Source organism: Bombyx mori, chromosome 19, assembly GCF_030269925.1.
Source record: "Bombyx mori chromosome 19, ASM3026992v2".
Lineage (NCBI taxonomy): Eukaryota > Metazoa > Arthropoda > Insecta > Lepidoptera > Bombycidae > Bombyx > Bombyx mori.
Window position 1 is genome coordinate 2169304 of NC_085125.1, and position 22574 is coordinate 2191877.

At 39.1% G+C, this 22574-nt stretch overlaps 1 protein-coding gene and 1 long non-coding RNA gene across 3 annotated transcripts in view; one reads left to right on the top strand and one right to left on the bottom strand.

The window, feature by feature from the left end:
- The first annotated feature begins 1560 nt into the window (after nucleotides 1-1560).
- The window catches only part of LOC101739876 (protein FAM91A1), a 31696-nt gene continuing 10682 nt past the window's right edge, over nucleotides 1561-22574 (top strand). The window contains exons 1-18 of one of the 2 annotated variants that reach the window (XM_038017573.2): nucleotides 1564-2331; nucleotides 3316-3400; nucleotides 4042-4149; nucleotides 4951-5052; nucleotides 5478-5659; nucleotides 6729-6829; nucleotides 7922-8099; nucleotides 8810-8943; nucleotides 9891-9993; nucleotides 11295-11396; nucleotides 12369-12455; nucleotides 13012-13190; nucleotides 13891-14057; nucleotides 15235-15480; nucleotides 16015-16161; nucleotides 19668-20290; nucleotides 20924-21027; nucleotides 21621-21690. In XM_038017573.2, the coding sequence (XP_037873501.2) occupies nucleotides 2260-2331; nucleotides 3316-3400; nucleotides 4042-4149; nucleotides 4951-5052; nucleotides 5478-5659; nucleotides 6729-6829; nucleotides 7922-8099; nucleotides 8810-8943; nucleotides 9891-9993; nucleotides 11295-11396; nucleotides 12369-12455; nucleotides 13012-13190; nucleotides 13891-14057; nucleotides 15235-15480; nucleotides 16015-16161; nucleotides 19668-20290; nucleotides 20924-21027; nucleotides 21621-21690 (2790 nt within the window). In that variant the 5' untranslated portion in view covers nucleotides 1564-2259. Of the gene's footprint in view, nucleotides 2332-3315; nucleotides 3401-4041; nucleotides 4150-4950; nucleotides 5053-5477; nucleotides 5660-6728; nucleotides 6830-7921; nucleotides 8100-8809; nucleotides 8944-9890; nucleotides 9994-11294; nucleotides 11397-12368; nucleotides 12456-13011; nucleotides 13191-13890; nucleotides 14058-15234; nucleotides 15481-16014; nucleotides 16162-19667; nucleotides 20291-20923; nucleotides 21028-21620; nucleotides 21691-22574 lie in introns of both variants that reach the window. The other variant, XM_062673895.1, reaches the window with a different exon arrangement.
- LOC134200652 (uncharacterized) lies at nucleotides 9472-10352 on the bottom strand. Its single transcript, XR_009975657.1, has 2 exons — nucleotides 10214-10352; nucleotides 9472-10048 (listed from the first exon to the last, which is right to left on the bottom strand). It is a non-coding gene; the product is annotated as an uncharacterized LOC134200652 (long non-coding RNA).

Consider the following 22574-nt stretch of genomic DNA (forward strand, 5'->3'; position numbering starts at 1 on the left):
CCCAATTGACCCCTTTTTCGTTGTTATTTATACCTAAGACGTCCCCAATATCCTCAAAAACAACAGATTTTTACATGTATTTTTATTTAATCAAATACATTAAAACCAATAACAACTGAGACTTACATTTAATATATATGCTGGTTCAAACACTAAATAACGTTTATAAATCATAGTCGTCTTCTATTATTTTCAAATAAATAAAAGAGAGCAAAGTTTCTAGCACTAAAATAATTACCATCACAGGAAGTTAATTTGAAACGCGATTTTTTATAAGTTAGCAGCTATTATCATGCATATTCAGAGTTGTTTTGTGAACTTTCAACATTCTACTATTAAACTATAAAAAATGGAAGATTTTGCAACGAATATAAAACTTATATTGAGCGTCGAAAGATTTTCCCGGTTTTTTCCCGATTCGCCTCTCAATCCCTAATCGCCCCATTTTACCGGTATATTAAGTATATATAACCAAATGAAACCAATGAAATAAATTTAAGTTTCGAATATTTCATAATGATTCATTGATTATTACATGGCACAATTTAAGATCAATTGTCGGAAATTTATCTCGCAAGAATTTACGAACAAAAACCTCAAAATAAATATCAATAGGTTTAACATTAGGATTTTCGTTGACCTTCCTGTGTGTTCATAGATTATACTCTAATTGAATAGGTACCGTAAAATGGGGCGATTAGGGACATATTCCAACTTTATGAGCAATTTTAGGGTAGTTGTTGATGTATATAATGCTATATCAGGATCAAAATGATTGAGTCTTGGGGGCATCTTTGTTGTCTAATTTAAAATTATGCAACTAGCATTCCAGTTTAAGCAAAAAATGCAAAAATAGGTGTAATCCCTATTTACCCGAAAATTGCGGTTAATTGGGACGAAATGAGAAATTTGCTAGGGTTGGCACTACTTTTATTTTTATATATAGTTTTAATTTTTTTATTTATTTAGTTGCACCAAAAAAGTGATGATCAATAAAAAAATTGAAAAACTGACAAAAGTATATGGCAGACATCACCTCAATTATAGGTGCAATCGACAGTGCAATAACAACAATATATATACTATATATATATATATATATATATATATATATTTATATATATATAGTGGGCTTTCTTAGAAACGGTTTATATTTCTCCGTTCTTGGTAAGTACTTAGGGGCTGATATTTCTATCTGGGTTAAGAGATTAGGTGTGTCGGTTATTCCATGGATTAATCAGATGAATACCCCCACTCTGAACAGATATTAAATATTTTATTATGTATTACTTAGACATTTTTGTCCACCTTGAGATTTCATTGATCTTGTTACATGTCTCTGCAAAATCGACTTACTTATATTAAATTGCTTATCTATTTCAACTAAAGACTTATTCCCAATTTCGCTTCGATAAACCAGATTTTTACCAACAAATTTAAAAAATATTGTTATAACTACATAGACAACCCTACAAACCTGTACCTATTTATACTTAGGTCGTTTCCATTTCACGTATTCTCATCTCAATTGACCCCTTTTTCGTTGTTATTTGTACCTAACACGTCCCCAATATCCCCAAAAACAATAGATTTTTACATGTATTTTTATTTAATCAAATACATTAAAACCAATAACAACTGAGACTTACCTTTAATATATATGCTGGTTCAAACACTAAATAACGTTTATAAATCATAGTCGTCTTCTATTATTATCAAATAAATAAAAGAGAGCAAAGTTTCTAGCACTAAAATAATTACCACCACAGGAAGTTAATTTGAAACGCGATTTTTTATAAGTTAGCAGCTATTATCATGCATATTCAGAGTTGTTTTGTGAACTTTCAACATTCTACTATTAAACTACAAAAAAATTTAAGATTTTGCAACGAATATAAAACTTATATTGAGCGTCGAAAGATTTTCCCGGTTTTTTCCCGATTCGCCTTTCAATCCCTAATCGCCCCATTTTACCGGTATTTGTTCTGTGGTCCTGGATTCAACTTTTATCATCATGGAATTCAAATTTATGGGTTTTTTAATGGTTTTATGTTCTACTCAATCTCATTCACATTTGTTTTGACAATTTTGACATAGTTTTTTAAAGGTGATCACAAAGAGTAAATAAGAGTATCTACATACCTAACAATAACAGCGATAGATAATACAATTTCCCTGCGCTGATTAGCTACAATATTTTTTGTCAAGGCCGATAATAGTTCTAAACAGTGAGTGATGATATAATAATAAATACTGAAAATGGAAGAGGAAATTGAAGACTGCATAAGAAAGAAAATCCACTGGGCACAGTTACCTCAAACTGTGAGAAAGGTATATTTTCGATGTATATTATTTACGTTTTTTAATAAAAGATAACTATGAAGCTGTTTTGTCGCATGTCTCATAAATTATATTGTTGTAATGGCCATCGAATTTTGCATTCAGTTATCTTCATGTTATCTGAGGGTATCAGATAGGAGTTTGGAAATGAACTAAGCACCAGAAACAGAGTTTTGAACAGAGCTCACTACCTTGAGTAATGCTAACTTAATTTGTATTATGTATACAAAACATTCTTTAAGAATAGCACCAAAAGAACAGCTTTAAAAAGGAGTACTACAACTTATTTGATTTGTATATTGTTTGAACTTATCCAAGTGTGACCCACTTATGCATGTGTGTATAAATAATATTTATTTTAGACAAATAAAGAAATAACTTTATATTTTTGACATGTTATTATAAAAAAACTGATCATGTTCATCCAATGTCATCATATGTGTTACACAAAGTCATTTGGCAATGCATTATGGGAATGCAAGTTAAGTTTAATATTGTGTCGTAAGGTGGTCATTAGAATCTTTAAATATTAAACACCTATAAATATTAAAATGTTTTCTGTTATCTTTTAGAACTCTAAATTATAAAAAGCTAATCCTTATTCATTTAGGTGCTATTGAAACATTTCATGCCCAGGCTGTCGCACAAATTATTTGCATAAATAAACAGTCACAAATTTTAGTTTTAATTTTTTTTTTTTTATTTGCTTAGATGGATGGACGAGCTCACAGCCTACCTGGTGTTAAGTGGTTACTGGAGCCCATAGACATCTATAACGCAAATGCGCCACCCACCTCGAGATATAAGTTTTAAGATCTCAGTATAGTTACAACGGCTACCCCACCCTTCGAACCGAAACGCATTACTGCTTCACGGTGGAAATAGGCGGGGTGGTGGTACCTACCCGTGCGGACTCCCAAGAGGTCCTACCAACAGTAATAGTATCTCGAACTTAAACTTTCTACTGTATTTCAGCTACTAGGTGACTCTCCGAAGGAATACGATAGACACATTTTTGAATTCAGTATAAAAAACCAATTGAGATATAGAGGCAGTCTCGGTAAGTATTTTCGGACCAAATTTTTTAAATTGTCATATACATTCAAATTAAGGAATTAAGTATATCTTATAGTATTTTCTTTGGTTTTCCTGAGTTGTACACATTATTAAAACTGTTTATTGCCATTGTATTATTTGTGATCTTTCAAATACTTAACAGTTATTGTGGTCATGAGTTACAGGTGATTTTCGGATTTTTTGTGTTTAGTGTAGATTCCAAAATTTAATAAAGGATAATTTGTTGTGCGTGATTAATGTATATTTTTAATAATATTAGGTAATCTGTGCTGGTTAAACTTCATGTATATAGTTATTGTTTATTTCAAAAGATTAACATATGAGTCGACTATTATCAAAGACGGCAATCTGACTTTTGGACAATGATTGGTAAATCAGAAAAACGAATTATTGACTTTGTATTCCATTGGCAGTCACAAAACTCTTCGGAACGACATCTTAGATAAATAACAGGTTAACTATTAACCTTTATTTAATGCAGGTTTTGAACCGTATTCTTTGAAGGAGACGATTATATTCAAATCAATCTGTATTGACATATCAATAATTTTTTTTTGTCCAAATGCACAGATTGCCACCTTTGATAATAGACGACTCATTTATCACACACTTCCCGCTTTACAGTTAGAACGGTTAAGAAAGACGAGAAGAAATACTATGAGGTTCTTGTGCAAAACAGCATACAGAAGCTTATGCTCTACCCCTATCACTTAGCTGATATGATCGTTAAAGGTATGTAAAAAAGTATGTTGTATAGAAAAGGAGCTATTCCCAAAACTGAAAGGGCCATTAATAAAGAATTCTCTTCAAATCTGGAAAATGATAAAACGAGTTAAGTTCAGATATAGAGAAAAGGTAATTTTGCACAGTATAGTTCATTTTGGTGCTCTTGCCTACAAGTCCTCTACAAAGAGCATGCAATTTTATAGAGAACAGACCATCTAATATATACTGCAGTTCAGAGTTGAATTATTACTTTTTACAGTCCATCATTAGTTACATAATTTTTGAGCAGCTAAAAGATACATATATCTTGTTGAGTTTGAGAGAAAGGCATTGACCATGATGCAATAAACACTATGCCTTCTACAAAACCATTTTTTTCTCAATTTATTGTATTTCTGGTTAATCTTATCTACAGAAATTTTATGATATCAACATATGACTGTAATTCATTATAGAAAGATAACAATAATAAAAAGTCATTAGATTGAGTTATACAGCAAATTGGTTTACTAATATGATTAATGAGACCTGTAGAAAATGATGTTGTATGTTCATAAAAAATCACCGTACTGGTTATTTCTGCCTTGAAGGAATTATTCATTCTGGTCTAAAATGTTTGGCAGCCATTGTTCTAAAAAAAAAAGAGACTTCAATTTCATTTCTCTGGCTCTATCTCATTTGCTGCTTCCATTTTATATGTCAGTACTGGCAAATGTATGTGTCCACATGAAATCAGGTGATTAGTTAATATGGTAATCTTAGTTTAAGTACAAATGATTAATTTTAATGAATGATTCGTTCCTTTAGGATTAAGGATAACCCCATTTATTTATTATGTAGAAGTGGTGGCACTTCTGATTGAGTTGGAGAAAAGCTACGATACAATGCCTAATTTTACAGCAGCTGACTGTGAGTAATTTATTGTTCTTAAAATGTATAAAAAATTATCCAAATGCTGTGCAAGTGCACTGTTGTCCTAATTTTTAGCAGGAACATGAAGACTGATACTGTTTATTATGTATTGAACGTGTGATAAAGGCCAATTGTGAATAGTATTTATTTTTAACCAAGTGTGGGGCAACAGGATAATGCTCCGAAAGATGTGTTTGATGTGTATTTGCATCTGGGAAAGACCCTCGGTAAAATTAGTAGTTTCTTAAAGTAATTTAATAAATTTAATAGGGGTTTTCTGAGAGCCATGCTTTGAAATGGAAAAGACTGAAATCTGTCTGTACTATATAATATCAACTAAAACTAATTTTGAAAAATTAATAGGGTTTAACATAAAGTTTTTGAACTACTGCTACCGGCTATTGTAATACTAATTATTTCAGGTCTCCGCCTATTAGGCATAGGTCGTAATGAATATCTGGAATTAGTAGCTAAAGCTAGGTCACTGGGCCGCCGAGGCAGATCAAAAGCTATTCGTTCTTTACTGCCACGAGTACCACAGAACGTTCCGATGCAGCCGTGGTGGAGAATCGAACTGGGCTACGTACTGGAGGAAGACGTTAAGGTAAATATTGATACAGGTTGTATTCACAGATTTTTACAAATTAATGTTTTTTAAGCATGTGTTTAAGTTTGATTTTTATGCATTTAAATGTGAAGCCTCCATGATCAGAGTAGACATTACCCTTAATAATGCTAGAAGGTGTTGATGTAAGCACACTTACTCCCACAACTTTGCACCTTATAACCAAGAGATACAATTTTTAATATTTATATTTTATATTTTTTACTGGTGGTAGGACCTCTTGTGAGTCCGCGCGGGTAGGTACCACCGCCCTGCCTATTTCTGCCGTGAAGCAGTAATGCGTTTCGGTTTGAAGGGTGGGGCAGCCGTTGTAACTATACTGAGACTTTAAAACTTATATCTCAAGGGGGGTGGCGCATTTACGTTGTAGATGTTTATGGGCGCCAGTAACCATTTTGCGGTAGGCAGCGACTTGGCTCTGCCCCTGGCATTGCTGAAGTCCATGGGCAACGGTAACCACTCACCATCAGGTGGGCCGTATGCTCGTCTGCCTACAAGGGCAATAAAAAAAAAATAAACAGGTGGGCTGTGAGCTCGTCCATCCTGCTAAGCAATAAAAAAAAAAAAAATATGTATATATCTACTCGATCACGGTGCTTCACAACTGCCCGGCGTCTCATTGTTTATTGATTCAATTGTTGGATTCAATCGCTTTTTTAGCTTCACTTAATTTGGAGGACGACAATTTTTTAAGATCCGCTTAATAAAAAACGCTTTTTTTTTACTGGCGTCTTAATCATTAAACCAGTTGGAAAATGACTTAGCTAATGCTTCTCTTAAATATTGGTATTGGTAAATTCTTACTTACACCGTGACGGTATAGGACCTTTTTTCTTACATTTCCTTTGCTAGCCTAAGGGGAAAGAAAATACCTCGATACTGCCCTGGCAACACCGTACTTAAGTGTAAGATTTATTGTTTATACAATCTGAAATGGAAATATTGTCGTCTATGAAATTTACGAGGTTATTACTAAACACATTTCACTGCAATGATGTTAACACATTAGTTTGGATATTATACAGCTTGTTGTGTGTTTGCATGACAGCCGCTGAGTGAGAGTGAAGTGGCCGTCATTGACGTACTGATAGATCGAGGGTCACAGACTGCAGGTACACTCGACTATAACATCGTTAAGAGCCTGTACAGGTGAGTTCACAAGTTTTTTTTTTGTTATACAAGGAGGTTAAAGTTTGAAGTTTTTGTTATGTCAATATTGGTTTTGGTTGTTTTTTTTTTGATAAATTTGATTTTGTTTATGTGTCCTTTTACGTATCAACGGACCTTAGCCGAATAAAATGTTCCTTTTGCAATTCATTTACGACTATTGTCTTATCATAAGCGCTCATATTGCGGATAATTAAAAGAAGTTACGACGCAGTTCCAGCTAGGGGCTTAGTTGTTAAAATTGATATTTTTTGTCCATGGACATCAGCGATACGATGTTCACAGCTGACTTGAATAAATGTAATACTATATATGAAAATCGTATGTGTACTGTATTTAACTGATTCAATCTTCTCACTGTGGGACAGTGACTCTTTACATATTACATAACCGCTATAGCTTGGGCATTAAAGTACTCATTTTTCGAAAATCTCATACTGTGTAGGTAATAAGTTGAATATAAGCGTTCAAGTTCTGGTTAAGCTGGTTTTTGGTTAGGGCTATATCTCTAAAGTTTCGGGCCACACCTAAATCTTGATGAAGATTTGATTGTGAAGTATTTGTGACGCAGAATAATTTTATCTTACATAGACCGGTAACAGAGCTGGTCCACTTGGTATTAAAGAGTCCATAAACATGGCAATGTGGACTCCGCAACCCATCTTGAAACACGATCTAAATCTGGGCTGTCCGGCCTAACAACTATGTTGCTTTTTTTTTCGGGCCCAGAGCCGAACTTCCTACGAGGGGCGGGAACCCCTAGGGGCCTAGGGGGCGCGCGGGATATGTGGGGCTGGTCTGCGACTGGGAAACCGCGGGCCCAAGGATGTTTTCAGGGCCCTACCTACTAAACGACTCCCCTGCACTCTTCGCCCAAGCGTCCGATCCCCTCCGAGGTCAGAACCCGGATGAGGTAAGGGGGCTACCGTGGTCAACACTACAACCAGACGGCGCAGCTCACCCCAAGGACGCCCGTCCGACGGAGTCTTCGAGGCGAATCGAAGGCTCTGAAACGTCGGCCGTCTCGGTACGGCAAAATTCGATTCGACCCTGAAAACCTGATGTCGTTCTCAGACGGGGTCTGGTGTACGTGGACGTGCCCATAACGGCGGCTGATAAGGTGTCCGTCCCTCCGTTGAAGGGCTTCGTCATGAACCGTGTGGCCGGGGACTACTTCGAGACCTTGCTGTACAAGGTGTTCGTTTCCATCGACGAGCACACCGGGGTCGGGGAACTTGCTGCCGTCCTCCAGGTCGGTAGGAGATGTACCTTGACACGCTTTTTTTTACCGACAGACACCTACAACGTAAATACCGCCTTGAGATATGAGTTGTAAGGTCTCAGTTATTAGAGCACAACGGCTGCCCCATTCTTCAAACCGAAAGGCATTACTGATTCACGGCAGAAATAGGCAGGGTGGTGATACCTAAATGCGCAGACTCACAATTTTTTTTTATAGCTTAGTTGGGTAGACAAAACTCACAGCTTACCTGGTGCTAAGTGGTTACTGGAGCCCATAGACATCTATGACGTAAATCCGCCACCCACCTTGAGATATAAGTTCTAAGGTCTCAAGTATAGTTACAACGGCTGCCCCTTCAAACCGAAACGAATTACTGCTTCACGGCAGAAATAGGCAGGGCGGTGGAACCTACCCGTGCGGACTCACAAGAGGTCCTACCACCACGTAAATTATAATTTTGCGGGTTTGATTTTTATTACACCATTATTACACCTTCACCGTGAAAGTAAATCGTAAACATTTGTTAAGTACGTATTTCATTAGAAAAATTAGTACCCGCCTGCGGGATTTGAACATCGGTGCATCGCTATATACGAATGCACCGGACATCTTATCCTTTAGGCCACGACGACTTCAATGTTATCCGATATCCGATATATCACTCGACACAAGATGGACTCTCAAATGATGAAGATGGATGAAATTTGTTTTAATCAAAGGTTGACTGCGAGCTGGTGAAGCAAGCGGTGTCGCTGTACTGCCGGCTTGGGTTCGCGAACAACCTGCACCCCCCGCCCGTCTCCCCGCCGCACCCCTCCTGGAGCGACGCGGTCACGACACACACCCATCCGCCGTGAGTGTGACTTAGCGACGCACTAACATATTCTGTGCAAATTCGAGAAGAAAGCTCAAGAAAAAAAACAAAAAAATATTTTTTTATTGCTTGATGTGTGGTTGATCTCACAGCCCACCTGATATTAAGTGGTTACTGGAGCCCATAGACATTTTTTTTTTGTAAATTTTTTCCTTATTAGGGGAGGCAAGGGGACCTAAGCCCAGACAGCCTTGTCTGTTTTATATAATTTCTTAAATAAATTTTCAAAAAAGCCGAAGCCAGGTCTTGTATGATATATATTATATCCTGAAATAAAAAATTCATTAAGGCCGAAGCCAAGTCCTTTATGCCCATAGACATCTACAACGTAAATGCCGCCACCCACCTTGAGATATGAGTTCTAAGGTCTCAGTATAGTTAGTTACAAAGGCTGCCGCGCCGTAAATATCACGACACACTTGATATGTACTTGCAAACTCACTGATGTGTCAGGACACGGTGGTTGAGAGCCGCTGGCTTAACTAATGGAATGCAAAGTCACGTAAACTTGTTTCAATTCCATATATTCGTGTATTAAAAGAGATAACGCCATTAGAGTCTAATGTTATAATAATTATTCAACGATTTCAACTATTCTAATAATCGATGTAGATATGACCATTTTGAAGCCCTTTTTTTTAATTAATTTATTAATTATAATTTTATCCTTTACTAGCCGTACTCGCCCGCTTCGCTGGGCATTTAAAATTAACATTATTATTTATTATCATTATTATTAGGGAGTCCAACACTCATATAAATATTAGCCTATCTATTATGTACATGTATTTTCTACATGGATACCAAGCTTCAAGTCAATCGGATGTATGGTTCAGTAGTTATAACGGAACATCCGTAAAAATCACTGTAGATTTATATATTACTATAGTTTTTTTTGTATATGGATTAGCATATTCTTTGCACAGGTACCGACAAATAACACCTTTGACCTTTGACCCGGGAGTCGATGAGGAAACTCTGCAAATGGAACCGGTGCTTCTGAAAGACGCCCCATCTACTTCCAAACAGGTGTGTGCTTTTAATTCGAAACAATTGAAACGGCAACGTCCGAACTTTTATAAAACTGTAAAATACAAAAACCAACTTTATTGCTATTGTAATAAAGGTTATGTTTTATTGTTATGTTAAGATCGATCGTGTGGTCACTCACTTCTGAGTTGAGTGTTAGATTAGAAAGCTTGTAGGAAGAATTTGTGGAGAAGAATGAAGATCAAGATACTGCAATTACCTCATCAGTCTGCCTCACCAGAACGCTTTCAAGATACAACCACAGTGCGCTGGCTAAGCGTTAATGAAGTTTAAACTTTTTAAGAAACACAAACTGACGGCTAACCGCAGTGATAATGTATGTCTCTTATTTTTTTTACTTTCAAAATGTTGCACATGCTGCGGCAAAGCGTGGCGCGACACGACACTAGTCGTGCTCAGTTGGTAGCGCTGTCACCGAACAAGTTGGCGGGAGATTTCAAAGATTTGAACTTGGAAATCGAACAATCACTATTTGTCATTATTAGTCTATGGTGACAGCTCGGCATCATCTGTCCATATCCTCGAAGTATAGACCCTTAAGCCTTGTTCGGACTAGGCGAGTATTTTAATCCAGTACCGAGTAATTTAGTAGCCAAAAATTTAGTCTAGTAGGTTAGTAAATAATTTAGTCAAGTCAATCCATTTTGTTCTATTTTTTCAAGCGAGTAGCGAGTAGCTTAGCCACTAAATTAATCGGTATTCGACTAAAATACTCACCTAGTCCGAACAAGGCTTTAGAGTTACCAGGTCACAAAATCCCTTAAAAAATTGACCCTTAGAGACTTTTTGGCGGGAACGCGAGGAGTGAAGTTGTGTGATTTGGTTTTTTTTTGTCTATTTAGTGTTTCTTCAGGTTTAAATGTGTAATCACAGTGATTTATTAATTGTTTAGCATCTGTAAATGAACCCAAATGTGGGAAAATGAAACAAAGTCGCTGGACGTAAAAATGAAATGAAATGAAACGAGATGAGATGACATGGGATGAAATATAATCTTAGTAAAATGGTGGTCATTTACTGAGATTTTTTCAGTGGACTTTTTGGAGGATCCCGAAAAGTTACGTCCAGCGGCTTTGTTTCATTTTCCCACACCACCGTTATTAAAAATTTAATCCTGAAGAAACACTAAATAGACAAAATAAAACAAATCAAACAACTTCACTCCTCGCGTTCCCGCTAAAAAGTCTCAATCCTAAGCTTTTCCTTATAATCAGAATTGCTAGAGCTAGAAAACGTATTTTGGCACAATTTTATTCTGGATTGTTCTTATTTGTTTGCAGATGCATGAAACTCCTGAGGGATCCGGGGGCGGTGGCCGTCGGGTAGCCGTGCTGTTTGACTCGACACTCGCCGCGTATCTGATGATGGGCAATCTGTCACCGGTATAATAAAATTTCAATAAAAAAATCCTGTATTTCCTTATCCTTAATTTCCATTTCAAATGTGGTATTGGTTTGTTAATGTTTAGTTATTTATTGTTACGCGCTGGGGTTCGGGATAAATAAAATTCTACCAAACTACAACTAAAAAACTGTATTCAACATTTAGAACACTTAAACACTTCACAAGCACTTTAAAACACTCAACAAACACTTTAAAACAATAAATCTGCTTGTTCCGCTTCGCTTCAAGTGATCCGTTCGCTGTTTCGCTTCGAGTAGTTCCGATTATTAACTGACTGCGTGCCATCCCTACAACGCTTTTATAGCCGATACCTCATCCCTAGAATTATCGAGAATATTTCACACATCTCTAGTAGTAGTTCCCGCTATCTGACAATAGATGGCGTTGTACTTCTCGAGCGTTCTAGGTCCTTCGATATTCGTTCGACTATTCGGCGATAGATGGAGTTACTCTTACCGGCGTAACATTATTAATGTTTTGCTTATTGTCTAAATGCTGGTAAGAGTTTGTTTTTTGTTATTGAATATGGACCCCTTCTCAAGTGAAGGTCTCCTCTGGTCCTCTCCACTGATCTCTGTCACCGGTAACATACGAATATATTGAATACCTTTAAAATATCGGACCTTTAGAATTGAAGTGGCCTAACTAAGCATTTAAGAAAATGAGTTTTATACTTTGAACGATTTATAAATATATTTTATTCTATCAGTTTATAATAAAAAAAATTAATTAAAATTTCAATTTAAATTTTGAGCTAGAAAAGATCAAAGTACACTTTCCGTTTGTTTTAAAGCAAGCGTATACTTTAAACTCTAAGGTGTGCGCTTTAAGTCTTAAAGTATTCAAATCGAAATATAAATATTACAATTCTTCAATTACATTTTTGGAGTATACACAAAAAAAAACAAGAATTTTGGGAGAGAATTTAAGGAGACTCGCTTTTGTTTCAGGATCTAAAAAGTCACGCCGTGACTCTATTCGAAGTCGGAAAGCTGAGCGACGAAAGCTTGGACAGCCTGCTGTTGGAACTAGACAAGGTATGTTCAAGGGAGCGTACACGAGGAAAAAGCTGCATCCAAAAAGCTCGTCAAGAGTATTAAAGAATTACATATACATATTTTTTTTTTTATTATTGCTTAGTTGGGTGGACGAGCTCACAGCCCACCTGGCGTTAAGTGGTTACTGGAGCCCATAGACATCTACAACGTAAATGCGCCACCCACTTTGAGATATAAGTTCTAAGGTCTCAGTATGGTTACTACGGCTGCCCCAGACCGAAACGCATTACTGCTTTACGGTAGAAATAGGCAGGGTGGTGGTACCTACCCTTGCGGAATCACAAGAGGTCCTACCATCAGTAAAAATATATATAAATATATATATGTATACTTATTTTCGTCCGGCTAACCAATAATGTATTCTACAATTTAATTCGATAGCATTAGATTGGTTTGTTATCGGTATTTAGGCTTTAAGACCAATTCTTTTACCTTTTATCTTGAATGTACAGATACCCTTTGATTTCAATCTTATAATATTAATATTTATAATTGTCAGTGTGGTTTTTCATTGGTGAATTAATTTCTTACTAAGGTCGTAGCAGATCCAGAGATAGAGGGCGAAGCCCGGCGGTACTTGGCGGCGGCGGCGTGTCTCCGGACTGCACTGCGGGTGCTCCGCCCCAAGCTGAGGCCCCTCGACCTGCTGCGGTGCGAAGCGTTGCACGCCCTAGGACATCAGTCCAGGACCAGGCTCCTCGCTACTAAGTACAGGTAACTTGAAAATGTAATGAGTTGTTTTTTGTTAATAATAATGTCAATGCACTTCTAATAAGCTGCCAACTGTGATTGCTTAAAGTCAAACTTAAATATTTTTTTTATTGCATATATAGGTGACGAGCTCACAACCCACCTGGTGTTAAGTGGTTATCGAAGCTCATAGACATCTACCACGTAAATGCGCCATCCACCTTGAGATATAAGTTCTAATGTCTCAAGTATAGTTACAACGGCTACCTCACCCTTCGAACCGAAACGCATTACTGCTTCACGGCAGAAATAGGCAGGGTAGTGGTACCTACCCGCGCGGACTCACAAGACATCCTACCACCAGTAATTACGCAAATTATAATTTTGCGGGTTTCATTTATATTACACGATGTTATTCCTTCATCGTGGAAGTCAACCGTGAACATTTATTAAGTACGTATTTCATTAGAAAAATTGGTACCCGCCTGCGGGATTCGAACACCGGTGCATCGCTTCAACACGAATGCACCGGACGTCTTATCCTTTAGGCCACGATTTTATTATTAGTAACAATGTCAATATACTGCTAATAAGCTGCCAACTGTGATTCTTTAAAGTCAAACTCTCGAGTCAGAACCAATACATTAACTGCCGCTTCATATAAAATGTAAAAACGTTGGTCGATAAATTCGTGTCGAATTTGTAAACCGTGGTGGTGCCCCAGGGCAGCTATAGCCACAGCGCCGCTGTGCCGCGAGGCGCGCGCGGGGGCGGCGGCGGGGGGGCTGCCGCTGGTGGGGCCCGCGCCCCCCGAGGCGCACTCCCCCTGGATGAGGCTCTACATCTACCACGTTGCCGGGTACGGACCCCCCACGCTACTGCTTAAAAAAGGTACGCTTAAAGGACCATATTATAAAAGTAATAGTTCTCCAAGTCTTCGCCATCAAGACGCAAACGTGCGAGAGAGATAGCAATATATTTATAAACGAAACTTCATCATTCGTAAACTAATATCGGTATTGCTTGCACCAAGCTTTCTTTTGTGCTATTAAAAAAAAAATACAGAAAGTTTCTTACAGTAGATTGGGGGGAATAGGGACTAGAGGTAGAATAGGGACAAATCTGGGATGTCACAATACTTTTGTTGAGTTTATAGAGATTTAACTTTGTTGAACTAAAAATGACTTATTTAGTGTTTAAGAATATTAAATAAATAAATAAATAGTTTGATTTTGTCATCAAAGTTTTGTAACTCATTAAAGATGTTAAAAAGCTAATTACCTAAAGTTAGGTGCCCGCCTAACAACTAAATAGTGTCAGCCCTATCGAAATATTCTATTGTCTCCTTATTTAACCTGATTCACTCCAAAGCAAAGGTGAATCGGGACAAGCTAGTTTTTTCAGTTTTTGTGTATATTTTGTAATGAACACAGTATAATAATAATGCATCGTATATAAAAATTAAGGCCTCCGGAACCATTTTAACCTCGATTTTATTGGTGTTACCCTAAGAAAAACCACTGAAAATTTGTGTTGGATTTGGAAACGGTCCCGATTACCCCCAATCTACGGTACATATGGTTATACAATGTTATGGGGGAAGAGACCGGATGAGGGTGTGTAAGCAAAGTTAACATTTCACTCATTTTATTTATAAAAATTTAATATGCTCATGTTCAAATATATTATTGAATACGTTTATCTTACGGAACCCCACTCACCGCCCCTTTTTTTCCTACCTAACCTGATAGCCTTAAAAGGCTATTTCAGCGTAACCTTAACTAGTAGGTGAGCTCACGGGGCTCAAACCGGAGTGATGCTAACACTGATCCTAGCAAGAGCAGTGCTTCGCAGAATCTACCACCGGATCGGAAACGCGACCCACTGAGAAGATCCGGCGAGAAACTCAGTGGGCTGTGTCTATGGGTTAATTCACTCGTCGAGCCCTTTGTCGCAAGCGACGGGTTCGACGAGGACGGTGACCGGACCACCTCTCCGGGCTCATCCCCGTGGAAGCCAAACTAATATAATGTGTGGAGACATTGCACTATCGTCGTGTGTCGTCCAGGGAGCTTCCTGCGCAGCATGCCCCGTCTGCTGCTGGGCTACTCCCGGCTGGGGGTGTGGTGGTGGGGCGCGGAGTGCGCGGTGGAGAGCTCGGGGGGCGTGGCCTCGTGCCTGCCCGCGGCCGCCGCGCTCGCCGCCGCCAACACGGCCCTGCGCCGCGCCCCCGTGCTGCTGCAGGCCATGGGGGTCAGGGCCGCCGCTGGACTGCGGCACCTCATGTTCCCGCCTGAAGATGACCCTCTCACAGGTATCTAATACATTGATACGCCTATGAACTTTTGAAATTAAAATTTACTTAATAAATATAATTGCTTATATGGGTGGACGAGCTCACAGCCCACCTGGTGTTAAGTGGTTACTGGAGCCCATGGACATCTACAACGTAAATGCGCCACCCACCTTGAGATATAAGTTCTAAGGTCTCAGTATAGTTACAACGGCTGCCCCACTCTTCAAACCGAAACGCATTACTGCTTCACGGTAAAAATAGGCAGGGCGGTGGTACCTACCCGCGCGGACTCACAAGAGGTCCTACCCCCAGTAATTACGCAAATTGTCATTTTGCGGCTTTGATTTTTATTACACGATGTTATTCCTTCGTCGTGGTAGTCAATCGTGAACATTTGTTGAGTACGTATTTCATTAGAAAAATTGGTACCCGCCTGCGGGATTCGAACACCGGTGCATCGCTTCAACACGAATGCACCGGACGTATTATCCTTTAGGCCACGACGACTTCTAAAAGTCTTCTATATGTAAACAAGCAACGAACCTCTCGCAGAGAACCAAGTGTTTTGGGCTCAGCACGCGGGGCTGCGGCGGCTGGCGCGGAGGCTCCGGCTGCAGCGCTCCGCCGGCTACGTGACGCTGGCCGACATCGGGGTGCCCGACCTGGGCTGCGCCAGCCCGCCCGCCGCCGTGCAGCTGGGTGAGTGCCGCCGCCGCTGACGTCGCTCGCTCCACAATCATTAGTCGTCCGGGGAACCGGGGTAAATTACCCCAAACGGGGTAAAATGAAATTTTGGGGGGTAAAAATGAAACTTTTGTGAGTAAAAAGTATATATTGAAGTGAAACTTCTTTAGAACGATTCAGACTCGATGAAACGAAACGAAAAAAAATTTTTTTTTTTTTTTTCAATATTATCATGTTTATAATATTGAAGATGGTAAAAAGAAGCGATTTGGTTTTTTTTTTGTTCTCCGCCATGGGGTAATATCAACTTACACAATAATATTTTGGGGTAAAAATTAAAAAAGTTCCCCGACCGCTGCTGTAAACGATCAGATTGTTTGACAAAATTGTTTTTCTCCTACCTACGCCGAAAGTTCGGTTTTCGTCCCGCTGTACAGGGAAGAAAGTGTAACTTTTCCTCTCTGGGCACTGACAAGTGCGCATGCGCGTTAGTGTCTACGTCTGCTCTCACGCACCTAAAATTCTCCGCCATTGTTGTGCTCGGGTAATTTGTAATATTGTGTTTAGTGTAAAAGTGAAATAAACAGAAGGCAATAAAATTGAATAGTGAAGTATTAAACAAAGATGAGTTCATCAGACAGTTCTTATTCAATTAGTAGTAGTTTATTTAAAAATTAAAAAACAGTTATTGTTTTCTCCCTTGGTGCACAATGTACTATTGTTAAAGGAGACGGCCTATTTTCTATGGACATTTGCCCCACAGCAAAAGTACAGGAGACTCGACCAAAATTGGATCATTGTTTACGGCGGATTTTTAATATCTATTGAGGAACCATTAATGTATTTTATTCTGCATAGCGGGGTTTAAAAGATATCAACTAAAATGTTGAAAAAAATAACTCCCCAAATAGGTAATTCAGTGAATGAATCGGATGTTGTGTCAATTTTATTCACTTTTTTTTAAGCCGTCCTCCTGACTGTATTTTGGCGTTGCACGTCTTTTGTGTTTTCCCATATTAAGTATTTAAATATTTTCAAGTTTTACTAAAAATCGTCAAAGAAGCACGTTCACGAACCTCAAATAATTTATAATAATCCACAATTTATATTACATATTACAACTCGAGAATACACGAGCTAAAGAAAATAATACAATGAGGCGACATGTTTTTTTTCAAGTTGGCGCCAAAACTCCAACTTCGCAATCCAGGCAAAATGACACAAGCACGTTCAGTTTACGTAAACTTCAACAGAAGAAATAAAGAGAAAAAGGTCGTTTTCCAATTACAGCACAAGAGCGCATTATGCGGCATAATGCATAATGTTCAACTAAGATTCAGCATAATTCGGCATTGTGCGTCACTGAGTCGCATTATGCTCTGTAATTAACCATTACTTAATGGTAGTTTTCCAATTACAGAGCATAATGCGACTCAGTGACGCACAATGCCGAATTATGCTGAAGCTTAGTTGAGCATTATGCCGCATAATGCGCTCTTGTGCTGTAATTGGAAAACGGCCAAAGCATGCCTGACTTTAAGTACAGTCATTAAAGTGCTTTTTAATCACACCAATTTGCAATCCCCGCTTGGCACGTTAGTGTCGAATGTACAGTTAGTATTTAATTATATGTTATTTTAGTTAAACAACTTTTTTAGGTCTCCGGGGCTAATTATCGAAACGACTTGGGGCAGAAATTAGCCTTTTTCCTTTTAAGTTTTCATCAAACAATAGCTTAAACCAGTGATGGGCAAAGTACGGCCCGCGGAAATATTTAATCCGGCCCGTCGAGAGTCCATCCATCGTAAATATTCTAGTCAGCATTTTGGCGCGTAAAATAAAATCTGACGTTTATAATTGAAAAACTTCGAAATTTTAATGAAAGTAATTCGTCAGGGGTGTTTTGAGCTTTCATTATCTCATAATTAACTTGCCATCGTTATAATTATCTAGGCAGTTTGTCACAGGTATTAGTTAATTTATTAGAAAAAAAAACATTTTTCTATAATTCTGGCCCTCCTATAAAATTTCTTAAACTTTGTGGCCCGCCATTAAAAATGTTTGCCGACCACTGGCTTAAACGATGAAACCAAAGACCTAACAAAGTTTGTTAACTTGCCCGTAGATTCTCCTCCGGTTTTCTCCTCGGTTTTCTCCTCGCCGTAACAAGACGTCGTGTCGAGCAATGACTGAGAGATCTAGTTTGACAAACACCCCCATACACGTTCAAACTTGTTTGTCAAACACGCCGTCAATCAAGATTTCCATCAAGCACGTTAAACGCGTGGACTGTTTGACGACGCGTCAAACAAGGCTGCATAATCACTACATAGTATAAAACAAAGTCGCTTCCTCTGTCCCTATATCTGTCTGTCCCTATGTATGCTTAAATCTTTAAAACTACGCAACGGATTTTGATGCGGTTTTTTTTAATAGATAGAGTGATTGAAGAGGAAGGTTTATATGTATAATAACATCCATTAAATAGTGGAGAAATCAATAATAAATTACAGTTTCCGAAGCGAAGCGAGGGCGGGTTGCTAGTGTCAAATAATTTGACAAACACGCAAAATCTGACAAACAATTTGATCGTTTACAGGGCGCCCAACGAAAATGAATTTTTATTCCATATCTATTCGTTAGTAAACTAAGAGGCTATTCTAGCTATGCTTTGGTAGGTAGGTGAGCTCACTGACTCAACCTGACAAAATTTATTTAACACTAGCCCTAGCAAGAGCAGTGTTCCGCAGAATCTAACGCCGGATCGGACAAATAACGCCATCTACCGAGTCCTACTCTAAACGAACACATAGTTTTGTAAAAAAATTGTAACTCTGAAGATTAATGATTTAATCTTAGTTAATGTCCAAGTGAGTGACAAGATCGACTTCATTTCATGTCATGTTTCATATTAATGAACTTCATTTCATTTCATAATAACATTTTTCATATAAAAAAGTTTTCATTGAAATTAAAATAAGACTAGAAGGTCTGAGTTACCAGATCATGAAATCGCTTAAAAAAAAACATTATTAGAGGCGTTCCGAATACATTACAGTATTTGTGGTGGGTCGTTAACTCGACCACCTATTGAAGCAATAGCAAATAGAATAAACAGCTGCATAGTCTTCGCCTGTTCATAAATATAGTTTGGTCGTCTGATAGATAATGCTTTAGGCATAAAGTCCGCCAAAGGAATGCATCTACCACAGGACTTTCTACGCTTTCTGTGGTAGGCAGCGGCCTGGTTCTGCCCCTGGCATTGCTGAAGTCCATGGGCGACGGTACCCACTCACCATTAGGTGGGCCGTATGCTCGTCTGCCTACAGGGGCAATAAAGAATAAAACAAACAACCCTTAATTGATTGGTAGATAATGCTTCAGGTATGAAATCCGCCAATACAAGGTTTACAAAATAAATTATAAGGTTAATTTCTATTTCTACTATACTTTTAAGAGAGAAGTAAATAAATAAATATGTAAATAATACATGAAACGTAATAAATAAATAATATTTCTAGTGCCACAACGCAAGAAGAAAGAAATATGCGGCATCGCGAAACCGGTCCCCGACACGTCGCCCGCGGACAACAGCGCGCGGCTCCGGTCGCCCATAGAGTCGCACTTCGCCGTGACGCCGACTGGGCCCAGCGCGCACGGCTCGCCGGCCAACGGCTTCACCAGCGCCGACGGCGGCCGCCTCCTCCGCGAGGAGCTGGACTACCTCGACGCCAGCGAACCCCCCAGGACCGCCCCCGCCGACGACGACCTCGTCCCCATACATTCCGCCTCCGCGAGCTTCGAAGACTTAAAGCATTCCAACGACGACTCCTTAACGAATCCAACGCCGGCACGCGACGATATTGATTCGAAACTAACCAAAAACAATTCGAGTAAAGAATCGATAGTCGACATAGTGTTGGTCAACGATAATATCGATATGAAGAGTTCGATGTGTAGTGATGTCGCGCCGGTGCACTGGAGTAAGTCGATGGACCGGCTCGGCGAGCTCCTGAGTCCGGCCGAGGAGACCATATCGATGTTCACGCAGCTGAGCGACAAGCTGAGCGAGGTGTCCGCGGCCGAGGGGGACAGCGGCGTCGACACGGCGCACGTCTCCGACGACGAAGCCTGCAGGCCAGAGGTGAGCCCACTAGTTGCCTTGTCATTATTATTATTATTTTTTAAGGGATTTTATGACCTGGTAACTAAGACCTTTATGTCATGTTTTATTTTAATTTAAATTCATATTTTTATGAAAAATGATAATATGGAGTGAAATTAAATGAAATGCGATGAAATGATATGGGATTAAATATAATCTCAGTAAAATGGTCGTCATTTACTGAGATTTGTTCTGTGGAGTTTTTGGAGGATCCCGAGAAGCTACGTTCAGCGGCTTTGTTCCATTTTCCCATATTTGTGCACTTTTACACATATTAAACAGTTAATAAACCACCATTATTACACATTTAAACCTGAAGAAACACTAAATGGACAAAATAAAACAAATCACACAACTTCACTCCTCGCGCTCCCGCCAAAAAGTCTGGCTAGTCATTAACACTGCTAGTATTGCCAGACTGTTGTCGCTTTGTTTCGAAGTGTGTGCATCCACAATTTCGCCGTTAACGAGCACACGGACCACCTGATGGTGAGTGGTTGCCGTCGCCCATGGACTTCAGGAATGCCAAGGGCAGAGCCAAGCCGCTGTCTACTTTTGAAATTGAAGGATATAGAAGGAAATTGAAGGATAATTTGACAATTTCCATTTTAGAAATGGACGATACTGGACCTGCAGTTCGGCATCCCGCTATTCGACGAGGCGCTTTGCGAGTCCGTGTGCGGCAGCGTGGTGGGCTGTGTGGCGGCGCCAGACGTGTGAGTACTCATGAGTATTCATGAGTCAACATGAGTCAACAACCACTCCACTACAAGTGGATATCAACTAAATACTAGTAATACTACTTAATGCAAATTTAAGACATATATGGTTTCCTCGTGGATACCATTATGAGAACTGGACTAAATTGAAATGGGTCCACACGGGAAGCGTCAGCTTTCTAATAAAAAAAGATTTTTTTATTTTTATTTCTTAGGTGGGTGGACGAGCTCACAGCCCACTTGGTGCTAAGTGGTTACTGGAGCCCATAGACATCTACAACGTAAATGCGCCACCCACCTCGAGATAAGTTCTAAAGTCTCCACTATAATTACAACGGCTGCCGCGCCCTTCAAACCGAAACGCATTACTGCTTCACGGCAGAAATAGGCAGGGCGGTGGTACCTACCCGCGCGAACTCACAAGAGGTCCTACCATCAGTAAGAAATCATCAAAATCGATCCAAAAGTTATGAGGTAACATACATAAAAAAAAGCATACAGTCGAATTGAGAACCTCCTCCTTTTTTGAAGTCGCCTAAAAAGGAAAACGATTAATGCAAATGAAGCTAAAGTTGTTTTTCCTTCCCCAGGCTGGACAAAATCAAGGAGGACAATGAGTTCATACGTGCCGATGTCCTCAAGTTCGTGTCTCAGTGTCAGGTAAGCTCGACCCTGTGTTTTATTTATTGTTTAGACAAGGGAACGAGGTCATGGCCCGCCTGGTGTTAGGTTACCGGAGTCCATAGACATCAACACCCCCGCCCTGCCTGTTTCTGCCGTGAAGCAGTAATGCGTTTCGGTTTGAACGATTTATTGATTTTAGAACTTATATCTTAAGGTGGGTGGCGCATTTACGCTGTAGATGTCTATGGGCTCCAGTAACCACTTAACACCAGGTGGACTGTGAGCTCGTACACCCATTTTAACAATTAAAAATATATTATGTGTTCCGTTTGACGTCCGAAGTCCATTATGAGAGTACATCGTATGATTTCCACTGCAGGTCGCTAAATTTGACTACTTCCGTTTCCTAAGTCCCGCCTACAGCGCCCTCTATAACGTCTGGAACCGAACGCCATATTTGTCATTGTTGCGTCGTTTTTTCCCACGTGCAGTCGTTAATATTTAAAAAAGTTAATAGTTTAAAATGTTATAAGCAACTTTCGAGATTTAAAGTAGAAAGTTTGTTTCAAACAAGTGTTATGATTATCTTCCGTTTCGTGAAACCTCCAAGGCTCTACAATGAGTGACGAGGTCATCGCGCCTTTTCAAAGTAAAACTTAAGTGAGGATAGTTCTTCGACTTCTTGGGATATTTCTTCGGGTTCGTCGGAAAATAAAGACTAGGGACCAGCAAGAAAACTTCGAAAGCGTGACTGGTCACGAGATCTGAATAAAAGGTTTGACTTACTGTCTCAATAATGGGTGAGTCATGTGAATAATATTTTAACTTCGAATCATGCTATTGCTGGTTGTGCACCAGTGGTCCCGCCTTTACACTTACAAATACCAACATCTTATAATAATAAAGTGTCTGATCTGGTT